The sequence below is a fragment of the Theropithecus gelada genome, chromosome 6 (assembly GCF_003255815.1).
Source record: "Theropithecus gelada isolate Dixy chromosome 6, Tgel_1.0, whole genome shotgun sequence".
Taxonomy (NCBI): Eukaryota; Metazoa; Chordata; class Mammalia; order Primates; family Cercopithecidae; genus Theropithecus; species Theropithecus gelada.
This window is the reverse complement of record NC_037673.1, coordinates 131436318-131448465: the sequence shown is the minus strand read 5'-3', so window position 1 is coordinate 131448465 and position 12148 is coordinate 131436318. Positions and strand designations below refer to the sequence as shown.

General features: G+C 52.1%; 1 protein-coding gene across 1 annotated transcript in view; it reads right to left on the bottom strand.

Annotated features, from left to right (window-relative positions):
- Window positions 1-7175: 7175 nt before the first annotated feature.
- CATSPER3 (cation channel sperm associated 3) overlaps window positions 7176-12148 on the bottom strand; it is a 46857-nt gene continuing 41884 nt past the window's right edge. Inside the window, exons 4-8 of the mRNA XM_025388146.1 lie at window positions 10757-10939; window positions 9918-10058; window positions 9409-9528; window positions 8370-8527; window positions 7176-7363 (exon numbers count right to left, since the gene is read on the bottom strand). Coding sequence (XP_025243931.1) covers window positions 7261-7363; window positions 8370-8527; window positions 9409-9528; window positions 9918-10058; window positions 10757-10939 — 705 coding nt within the window. The 3' untranslated portion in view covers window positions 7176-7260. The remainder of the gene's footprint in view (window positions 7364-8369; window positions 8528-9408; window positions 9529-9917; window positions 10059-10756; window positions 10940-12148) is intronic.

Below are 12148 nucleotides of genomic sequence, written 5' to 3'. Positions count from 1 at the left end.
CCCCACAGCATAGGCTGCAGCCACACTGATTTCTCGGCACTCCCTAAACCCTCGCTGAGCTCCTGCCCGCTTTCCTTTGTGTATCTGGTTCCTTCTGCAGAGAATGCCCTTCCACCTACCAAGGGGACACACATACAATGTTTTCAAGGTAAAAACTGTTGTTTTTCCTGATCATAAAATACATACTCATTCTTAAAATTCAAAAAGTTCAAAAAAATGTGAGCACAAAAGTCGAGATCCCACAAACCACTATGAATATATATATATATATATATATATATATTTTTTTTGAGATAGAGACTGGCTCTGTCACCCAGGCTGGAGTGCAGTGGCACAATCTCAGCTCACTGCAACCTCCGCCTCCCGGGTTCAGGTCATTCTCCTGCCTCAGCCTCCCAAGTAGCTGGGACTACAGGCGCCTGTCACCACGCCCGGCTAATTTTTTGTATTTTTTAGTGGAGATGGTGTTTCACCGTGTTAGCCAGGATGGTCTCGATCTCCTGACCTCGTGATCTGTGCGCCTCAGCCTCCCAAAGTGCTGGGATTACAGGCGTGAGCCACCGCGCCCAGCTCACTATGAATATTTTTATGATTATCCTTGCAGACGTCCTTCATCAGACATATATGTCTATATGCTCATACATTCTATATGCTCACTCACTATTACATAAAGGATGCCAGATCCCATGATGCTCTAGAAAGCCATTTTTTTCACTCAATAAAATACCAAGAACATCTTCTCTTATCAAGAAATCATTACTTTTAATGGCCACAAATATGGATTCATAATAATATAGCCAATTCCTCACCAATGAGCATTTAGGTGATTCCTTATATTCCTATTATAACAAGCCACAGTAAACATCCTTATCCATGCATCTCTGTGTATTTGATATTTATTTAACTCCCTGGAATAATTTCAAGAAGCAGAATGATTGGGTCCTAGAAACACACATATAAAATCTAATCCACATTGCCTTATGAGAAGGCCACACTTATTTGCATTGCCAAAAGTGGACAAAGGTGTGCATTCTCCACACCCAGGCCTATCCTAGGTTTTTTGTTTGTTTGTTTTTGTTTTTTGAGACAGAGTCTCACTCTGTTGCCCAGGCTGGAGTGCAGTGGTGCAGTCTCGGCCCACTGCAACCTCCGCCTCCCGGGTTCAAACAATACTTCTGCCTCAGTCTCCCAAGTAGCTGGGACTACAGGCGTGCGCCACCACGCCCAGCTAATTTTTGTATTTTTTTTCAGTAGAGACTGGGTTTCACCTATTGGCCAGGCTGGTCTTGAACTCCTGACTTCGTAATCCGCCCACCTTGGCCTCCCAAAGTGCTGGGATTACAGGCGTGAGCCACCACGCCCAGCCTGATCCTAGGTTTTGTCTATCATCTTTGCCACCTAAATGAGAAAAAAACAAAACCTCTCACTGCCACTTTATGTGTGGTGTTTTATTTATTTCTCCTTTTTTTTTTTTCATTTTAATGCAGATGGTGTCACATATGTATAGTTCTGCAGCTAGCTTTTCCCACCTGATAATGTTTTCTCTCCTTTTCCACTTGCCCTTTCAAGGGTCAGATTTAAAACTCCAGCCAAGAGTCTCTCAAGGCACCCCTTCCAGGTGCCCACAGCTGCCACTCCTGCTGATCAAGTTATGAGTGAGTGCAAGAGCAGGCGGAGGGAACTGCCTGAAAGTCGCCACCCTAGGGGGCCAGCCTTGTGGGCATCTAGACACCGACCAGGCTGGTGCATCCTGCCTGCTGTGACCAAATCACGCCTGCTCAGCACATCCCATCTGCAGCCAAGCCTCCATGTGGGCCTGCTGTACTGAAGCCCAGGGAAAGGCGATGTCAAGCCAAACCTCTCTCTCTGCCCAGGCTGTAATTTCCTCATTAGGCGCCGCAGTCACCACCCTTTCTGCACACACTGATTGCTTCCTGCCCTCCTCCCAATCTCCAGGCTCCCGGGGCTCCCAGGGCCAGCAGACTTCAGAGCCTGGACTAAGCATTGAGAAGGTGCCAGTGAACTCACTGGCCAACCGAGAATCGTCTGTGCAACCACCGCCCCCTTTTCAGAGTCAGGCCCCTCTCAGAAGGGAATCATGGCTTGGTTTTTAAAGTTGAAAAAATAGCTGCTTCAATAAGAAAGAACAAGATTGCTATGAAGCAGTAGAGCAGAGGGGCCTGTGTTCGAATACTGACTCTGCCCTGTAATGATGACCTTGGCCCAGTGAGTCTCTGAGTGCTGGCTTGCCTGCCTATAAAAGGGGACAACAATTCCTTGGAAGATTGTTGTGTGGCACCACAGCAGTGGCTAAAGAGCCAGACACACTTGGTTGTGAATCCTGGTTCTTTCCCCTTAGCTGTACAACCTTGGGTAGGTTACATCACCTCTTCAAACCTTAGTTTTGCCACCTGTTTAATGGGAATAAGTGTTGTTATGTGATTGAAGTCATACATGTGAAAAAATCTTATAAACAGAAATACTGGCAAAACAGAAGGCAGTATTTCCACAGTCAGTAAGGAGAACAGGCTGTGCCGTTGAAGCTCTGGCCTGACCTCTGTTTGGATCCCTCCTTCTCTGGGCCAGTGTCAAGTTTTCTTTTTTACATTTTAGAGATGGGGTCTCACTATGTTGCCCTGGCTGGTCTCAAACTTCTGGCCCCAAACTCCTCCCGGCTCAGCCTCTTGAGCAGCTGGGATTAAGGGTGTGAGCCAACACGCCCACCTCCAATGTCAAGTTTTGAAGAGTTCTTTTTATCTCAGGCCCTGATCCCAGGCATTGAAGTAGCACTGGAGAGAGAGGAAGTCAGGGGCAGTGGTCCCCAAATGCCAAGCTGGAGGGCAGCCAGGTTCTGCTGCTGTGAGAACACCACCATGGTCCATCACCAGTTCACACAGCTCTCAGTTACTCTGCAGTTTCCCAAGAGTTTTGAAACAGGCTCTTCATCACCTTCTGGTTTCTTGCACACTTCTCTTCTGATACTTTAGTTTCATCTTGCAAGAAGACAGTCATACCTGGTGCCACCACCCTCTGGTATGCTTCACCTGGAGGCCCCTGATCCAGCTAAGGGCTCAGTCCATGGAAAGCCCTCTTATCATTTCCCACTGTTAACCCAACAGGTCCCTATTATGCAGGGTGATCTTTTATATAACCCGAATATAACCCAGAATCCACATGCTCTAATCTATCCATGGGGCTTCATTTTTAAAAGGTAGAGCAATTAAAATAAAATTTAAAAATAATTTTAAGATAATTCCAATCATCATTTGCCTCTCTCAAAGAACACCTATAGGGATCCCACTGTTAACCCACAAGGACACTTAACCCCCTCTTTTGTCCTATCTCCAGGGCACACCCACCAGCTATGTCATAGCTGCTGTCCACAATTCCCAGACTCTCAGTCCTCAGATTTTGCGTCCTCCTTCCCTCCCTTTTCCCAGCTCCCTGTTGTGTTTTCATCCAGCCTCGCTGGTCTTTTAATTTTCCCTCTGTTTTGTCCATTACCCCAATTGACCAGCATGGAGGAGAATGCAGGAGCTGGCTGAGAAAGTACAAATACTCCCCTTTCCCTCCAGCTTTGCAGGCGTGGCTCTCCACCATTCTCCTAATGCCACATCACACAAAGCCTACAATAAAGTCAAACATAGAACTTGGGGCAGGTGCAGCCTGTGGCTGACCAAGCACAGACAAAATTCTTTGTAGCACAGTATGGGGAAGAGTGGGGATGCCCATGTGTTGACAGATTTTGCACCATCACATTTACCTCCTTCCCCTCTTTCCAACCCCTGTGACGATAATCAGAGCAACCACCTCTCCTTTCTGAGTAGCCTAGACAGGAATTCAGAACCATCTTCTCTCTTGAGGGCCTGTAGGACGACACAGCAGACCCATTTGGGGCCAGGGACAAAGCCTGACACAGGCAGAGATGCCCGGAGAGCCAGACCTGACCTGCTGAAGGCCAGTTTGCTCTAGGAGGTGTCCTAAAGCATTTGAAGAAAGCCTCAAGGGGCACAGTCTCCAGAGTCTCAGTATCAGATTTCTAGGGGCTGTTGGAATGGACAGGAGCATTCACATTATCAGTCACTGCCTCGATCTCCACAATACAGGGCCTGCTTCCTGCTGGTGGAATGAGAAAACAGTTTAAAAAAAAAGAAAATCCGGCCACCTTCCAAACACCTCCAGCCTTGAATTCCAGATCCGTTCCACAAGAACTGGGGGAGGGCTTGGGCATGACCAGAAGGAGACTCGGGCCCCCAAACCATCAGACTGGCAGGCTGGAGATGAAGGAGCCATTCAGGGTCAACCCTACTAGATTCCAGGGTCAGGGGAGGATGAGGAGGATCCTGCTTTCCATAGCCAGGCATGGGTAAGCAGAGCCACTTCTGCCCCAAGCAAATCAATTAAAGGTCTTGGCCAAGCCTGTTTAAGTTGGTGAGAGCCCAAGTGGGGATTCCAATCTGCCGTGTTTGCTCTGCAGGCTAATAGAGCCAAGCAGAAATGCTGCTTTGGGACTTTGTGCCAAATATCCATCAGCTTGCTCTGCCAGCAGTGCTGGGCCGGCCCTGTGCACATCACCTCTGCCCCCACCAGCTCTTTGCTGTCTGAAAGCCTTCTTGTGCCCTTAAAGGCAGCTTGCCTTTTGATATAATTTGGATGTGTGTCCCCTCCAAATCTCATGTTGAAATGTGACTCCCAATGTTGGAGGTGGAGACTAGTGGGAGGTGTTGGATCATGGGGGCGGCTCCCTCATGACGGGCTTGGTGTTCCCACTTCGTGATGAGTGAGAGCTTACTCTGTTAGTTCACACGGTAGCTGGTTGTTTAAAAGAGTCCGGCAGCCCTCCTCCCCTCTCTCATGCTCCTTCTCTCACCACATGACACACACGGGCTCCGCTTTGCCTTCCACCATGAGTAGAAGCTTCCTGAGGCCTCACCAGAAGCAGGTGCTGGTGCCATGCCTCCCAGACAGCCTGCAGAACCATGAGACAAATAAATCTCTTTTCTTTTAAATTGCCCAGCCTCCAGTATTCTTTTAGAGCAACACAAGATGGACTAATGCACCCTCTCATACCACACCCTGGTGGCTGTGCCCAAAGTCGGCCTCCCTAGGCATGGGATCTAGGCCTTTCAGATCTGACGTGCCATCTGCCCATTCTGAACCAGCTCCATCCTGGGACCCATTCATACCCCTGTGCAGTTCCTGACCTCTGCGTCCTGCTCTCAGCTCCGTACTTTCCCCACCAGCAGCAGCATCAAGCTGGCCTCATCCCTCTCAGCCCCTGACCAGCACAGCCCACTACAGATGCCCCAGCAGAGGTGAGGGCTGACAGTGGGGAAGGGTGAACCATAAGCTGACTACCTCTTTTCTCACACCTTACAGAGATTTGATCCTTGTACCTGGTCAGTTTTATCATCACATTTCTCACAGGAAACAGGTGAGGCGTGAAGGACCAGACACTTTGCCCAAGGTCTCCCTATGAGGGAGCACAGGTCTCCCAACTCCAAAACCATGGCACTTTCTACCTTGCCCCACTTCAGCCAATTTTTACATCTCTGTTCACTCTCAGATGCCTAGGGCAATTCCCAGGATTCCTGATGAGAGTAGCTGGATATGTTTTAGCGTTCCCGTGGCTATGCTGGCACACCCTGTGTGAGCAGCTGGCAATGTCTGCTTTGCCCTGGCCCTGAACTGGAGCCACTGCCTGGGGCCTGCCTGCCCTGCTAATGGGGCTGCACCCACAAGAGCACCCCTGGAAGCCCCGAGCCTGGCGTCTTCCCTGGACATGTCAGACCCAGAGCAACTCCCCCTGTCATGAGGGGCACAAACACCCTATCTACCCCAGCCCAGCTTCAGGGCATGGACACAAAGCTGTCTCCATGCAGGAAGTGGCCAGGCTGCATTTCCTGCCCTCAGAGGATTCCCCCACAGCACCTCAACAGGTCTCACCCTGAAGAGCCATCCTTCTTCCACACTGTTTTCATGTGTCCCTGATTCTCTCTACGCAGTCCCCCCACTCTGAATTCAATGATTGTCCCTTCCTCAGTGGCTGGATGACTGTCTTCCCTACACAACTGTGAGGTCCAAGAGGGCCAGGGCGAGACCATGGGTTTCTCATCATAGAAGCCCCAGCACCCAGCATAGCTCAGTAGATAGCAGTCGGATGTATAGATGAAACCAGGAGGACAGGTTCCTACAGCCTGTGGTGGTGGCTTCAGGGGTGCCACCACCCAGGCCTGACTCTTTGTGTAGCCACTCTCCATGCTACCCCATGCATTTTCTGCTAACCTGAATCCCCAGTGTGGGGATGGGGCCTTTCTGCACCCAGCTACAGGTGCCAGTCCCAGAATACACCTCCTCCTCTGTATGAGGTGGCACTGCCAAGGTGACAGCCTCAGGCATACTCCCCAGCAATGGTGTAGAGTGGGCACTGCCAGGCCTCTGGGCTGGCCAGTCTGGAGCAAGGAGTGTCATCTGTGCTGTGTTGCCCTGCTGGGGCCTTCAGATGGCTCCATCATGGCTAAGCCAGAGTGGTGCCAGGGCGTTGATGGCCCTGGTAGTCATATGGCTAGGAATAACAGAGAAAATCCCACCTTTTAAGTGAAGAGTCCTACTTAACCATATGAGGCAGCAGCACACAGTGCTGATGAAGCAACCTTCCCTGGGCTCTGTGCAAGGTGCCCTGGCATTGCCAGCAGGCTACTCCCCCAGATTGAGCTCCAGGCCCACACAACAGAATCCTGCCAGTCTTAGCAGCACTCCTTGGGGTCAGTCTTGGGGAAATCAGTGTAGCCTTCCAAAGAGGGGTCTCTGCAGCAGTGGGTCCACAGAGAGAGATGTGACTCTGTCAGTATGAGAACACCCGCAACCAGATCAGCAGGGCCACACCAGTTCAAGGGGGCCATGTGCCTTGGAGGGTGGCTGGAGGTCCTCTTGGTCTGTGGTCCTCAGGCAGCTTCCCCAGGTCCTTGCTGCTAGGTCCAGGGAGCCTAGACCCAGCACGGGCCCTGGATATGGCCTCTGGCCAGGACAAGCCTTGAGCCTCCCGCTCCCCATTCCCTAGGTCTGCATGTCCTGTGGTGGGGGATGGGGGATTGGCTCTGGGGAATCACATTTCATAAGCACCTATCCAGGCCCGATCTCAAAGGTGGGGAAATGCCATAATCACAGCAACTCTGGAGAGGACAACTCAGAAAGCCTGTGTTTAATAGGGACCTGTCATAGTCTGCAAGGCTCTCAGCACATGGGTGTCCCCATGACCAGCTACTTCTCCTCCACCTTTTCCAAGGACTGGGGCTTCTCTTGGGGCAAGTCTTCCAGCATTAGGCCCAGCACATGCGCGATCTCATAGTACAGCTCTTGAAGCCTGCAAAATGGAGCAGGAGGAGATGAGATCTGAGGTCAGGGGCAGGCTCCAGGACCCCCTAGCCCCACTGACCACACGTTTGCACCTGCACAGGTGTAGGGTCAAAGAAGAGCAAGGACTTCAGGCCAGATCAGGCTGGGTTGGAATCCTGGATCTGCCACTCTGCCTGGGGTACCCTGGAGCAAGGGATTTTACTTCATGTGTCAGGTTGGAAATAAATTCTTAGGTCCTGAGAGAAGTAACTGTGTGGAGTTGCCCAGACAGTGACTGACCCCCTATTGGGCCAAAAGTGGGCATTCCCCAACAACTCCTTCCTTTTTGGTTTCGCCCATCTCTAAAGCCCTCCAAGCGGCTTTCATTGAGAAGCCAGGCTAATTATATCTGTCCTCACTGAAGAGCCCACTGTAGCTCCCTAGTGCCCACAGCCCACCATAGCTCCTGATGCCCACAACCTGTCCAGCCATCAACCGGTTTTTACATCCTTCCTGCTCAGTAATGGCTGCTCATAGTCCCAGCTGACTCACACTGAGCACAAGCCCTGGGCCAGGCCAGGTTCAGAGCTTCACATACACTGTTTTCATTGAATCAGCCCAGCAGCCCCTCATGTGACAGATGGGAAAGGGGCAGAGAATTGCCCAAGGCCACACAGGAAGGTAGTGGCACAACCAGGCCAGAAGCTGAGACTACCCGGTGGTCTTTCCTCTGCACTCTGGAAAGGGGTTAGTGAGGAGAGGCCTGGAGACTTTAAGGAGCTGGCATTTACACACAAGTCAAGGTGGGTTGGGGAGGGGCAGGAGGGGCAGATTCCCCCAAGCCACAGCCTGTCCACACAGCAGCCCAGCCCCTGTGTATACATGGAATGCTGTACCCCCAAGAAAGCCATGTTCCACCCACCCACTGCCCATCAGCACTTCAGTCATCATCCCCCTCACTCTCCCTGGGCACCTGACACAGCCCGACCTCGAGGAAGCCCCAGGGACCAGGGAAGGCTAGGGCTGGAACTGACTTGTGGACAGTTGTGTCCTGGTAGTCCAGAGTGGAAAAGTAGATATCAATGAAGGGTAGGCTAGTGCCAAAATCATCCAAGACCATGGGGTCAGTGTGGTGCAAGGTCTTCTTAAAGTTCTCCACCAGCTCACTGAAACTTTTGCAGTCAGCATTTTCCTAGAGAGGAAAGCATAATGAGAGAGCAGTGATGAGAAGGTGACAGTCGAGCTGCACAGAGGCATGGAGACCCTCCAGGATGGGCCGCAGGCAGCGGCCTGACCCTGGTCCTGGAAGGAAGCTTCAGCCTTGTCACAACTTCATCCTGACCGCTTCTGAACCTGGACTCCTGGATGAGGCGGTCACCATTGAGGACAGGCAGCACATGAAGTCCAACTGAGGCTCAGCGCAGCCTCTCCCAACCCTGGGCAAACCTTGGCACGGTGAAGACAGGCACATGTCTCCACCCCAGAGAAGAGGCCAAGGAGGGATGCACCCAAAAAGGGAGGGAGGCCTAGCAGAGCACCCGAGGCTCAGCATGGGAGGCTCAGAGCACTCAGGCTCAGAGGGAAAATTCACCCTGGTCCCTCATGGTTGCATCATGCTTGACAGAAAATCTCCAGCCTGGTTTGCTCATTCTTGCTCTGGTTTAAGGAACTTGAGAGAACGAAGGTTGTCTGGCACTCTATCAGAGCCTCCGCATCCTTGTCCACTCAGTGGCCTGGGGCCATGGCTGCCTGGCACCCAGTGAGCCCTCAGGAAGAAGCCTCAGCACAGACTGCCTGGCCCCAAAGGGCCCAGCAGCATAGTTCTGCCCACAACAGAGGGAGACATTATAATCACAGCACTCAACACTCTGAGAGGTCCAGAGAAACACAAAAATGCCAACAGTAAAGGCTGATTCTATAAAACATGGGAGGAAGGCGGCTGTCTTACCTAAGGTTGCAGGTGCCTGAGGCCACCTGCTCTCTACACAGGCACCACGGCCCCTCCTCCTCACCATCCCATCAGCCTGATGATCCATCCACCCATCTGTCCACCTGCCTGCAGGGGCCACTCACCTGTATGTGCATCAGCCTGCTGATCTCCTCCTGCTGCCGCTGCAGAATCACCTGCTTCTCTCCCATGAGCGTCACCTGCCGCTCCAACATCAGCTCTCGCTCAAACTTTTTGATGGAGTCCTAGAGAGTCAGACAATGGAGGTCAACTACAGGCTCTTGCTACATGCCCAGACCCAGTCTTTCCTCTTCCTCAGCCTTGCACCACTGCTCAGGCCCTCAGCAGGAGCACTTTTCCCCACACAGTGCCAGCCCCCACTCAAGCTGCCAACTGCAGCTGCAGAGGCTTCCTAGGCCCCACCATCCTGTTGACCACCATCAGCAGGCAAGGCAAATGCACTGGCTCAGGGAGGAGAGTTGGGCCGGGTGAGGGACAGGCCCAGCTGGCCTCTTCTACTCCACTTCATTGGGAAGACACAGCTACACAGCTCCGGGTCCTCCCTGGAGACTTGCCCTACAGCTCCACGTGCCACACCTGCCCTGACCTCCGATCCTCACAGGCGGGGCCTCACCTCCGTGTGCATGATCATCACACCCACGAACATGTTGAGGAAGATGAAAGAGGCGAGCAAGATGAAGATGATGGTGAATGCCCGGCTCAAAGCAAATTCCCGATTGTCCAACTGCTTCTGCAGGTCTGTCCAGCCATCAACCTGCTCAGACAGGGCAGAGTATGCTGAGGGCCCAGGCCCAGTGGCACAGGCCTCCTCTTCACCTACACTAGGGGAGTGCCAGGCCCACTGAGGAGGAGGGTGGCTCTTCTTCCACGTCATCCCCTCAACACCTCTCAGTCCACTGGCTCCAGCACATACGTGATGGCCTGGGAATGCAGAGCACACCTGGCTGGGGATGCTACTGACCAACATGCCTCGAGGTCTCTTTTCTCAAGGCCTCCCAACCCTCCCAGAAAGACACTGCCTCTCTGCCAGGCCCACCTTTGAAAAGACCCCACTCTTTCCAGAGTCCAGCAGAATCTAGATTTCTAGATTTGGGTTTTACATGCTTCTTCTAGGTGGATTTGTGACAGCCGGTTCCCCAAAAGGCTATGTGACATGGGTTTCATTTATAAATCAAACTGAATCCAAATGAATTATTATTTGAGAACTCTGCAAAGTCTGATCGCCCTGTGAGACATGTAGAAGCACTCTAAGGAATCACAGGCCTAGAGAGATGGAGCCCTGTGCAGGGTGCTGGCTTGTGATGGGGAACAGACCCCAGCTTCCCTGGGCCCAAATGAGTACCTGGACATGAGGAAAGCCCCATGTGAGGCCCCACATGTCCACACACTCACACCAACTAGGCTGTCCCTTCCCAAGGCCCCTGCCCTCACCACTGTTCCCAAACACAGTACCGTGGCCAAGCTGAAGAGGGTGAAGAAAGCCGCAGCCAGGTTCCCCCAGTTATCATGGTCACCCTTGTCTGCAGATCCGAACAGGCAGAAGCCCAAGATAGCAAAGATGTACATGAGGAGGAAGAGCAGGAGGAGCACAGAGGCCACAGTGTAGACTGTCTGTCCCACAGCAATGATCAGCGTCTACAAGGCAGGGACACTGTGGTAGGCGAGGGTGCTGCTGGGCTGGGTGGGCTCCAGGGACAGAGGTCCATTCTGCCCAGTTCACAGCTGTCCCCAGCAACTGGTGCCATGCCTGGCACAAGGCAGATGCTCAATAAGGGTAGGTGGGTGGGTGGGTTGGTTGGTTGGTTGGATAAACTAATGAATTAATGAAGTGAATCAGAACTGTGCCCAGACTGAGGGCTGGATCCATTTAACAGTGCTTCACCAATGTCTGACATCCACTCTCAGTCAATTCTCTCAGGTCTGAGGTGACCACTCCACTTGAACCCCAACCTGACTGTGTGGTCATCTCAGGGCATCCTGCTCCTGCTTCTCAGCTGAGGGCCAGCCCTGAATGCTCTCTGCCCCAGGCCCAGGAGGAGTAGGGGAACGACCCTGGGAGTGAGTATACAGAGGGCCGAGAGGAATGTGGCTCCCTGGTCCTTGTGGGCCCCGTCTTCACAGGTAGGTCCCTGTCTTGTAACCTCAGTCTTGCCCCATATGAAATGGGCATTTGTCTTATCTCCCCACTACATTGCCCATTTCTGGGAGCACCGTGTATGACTCCTTATTCATTCTTCCTGCTCTGGAGTCTTGCATGCAGTAGGCACTCAATGCATGTTCACCTACCTAGACATTTCACAGACATAACCTCAAGGTAGGTAGGTGTTATCATTCTTCCCATTTCAAAATGAGTGGTCACAGGCTCAAAAAAGCAAACTGTCTTGGCCAGGGTCACACTCCAACACAATGGCAGAGCTGTGACCAACTCTCAAGGCCTTTGCCCCATGCCACCACCTTCAACCACCAATGACCCTGAGCACAGAGACTGTTTACTGGCTTAGTACTAGGAAAGGAGGTCCTTAGAGCTAAGAAACAAGGCAGTACAGTTTGAACAGTTTGGGGTAACCTGGGAAACAGAGAGACAGTCCAAGAGTCCCAGGCTGCTCTGCGTGCGGAAAGGTTTGGCGCTGCCTGCAGGGGTGAATGCACACCAGATGCCTCCCATCTCTCCTTGGGAAAAGAAAATAAGTGTTTTTGGATTAATTGCAAAAGAGCTGAGATTTTTTTTTTTTTTTTTTTTTTTTTTAGAGAGGGTCTCGCTCTTTCGCCCTGGATTGGGGGGGTTGGGGGGTTTTTGGCTCCCCGAAGGCTCCCCCCCCCCGTTGCCAATCTCCCTGCTGTGCT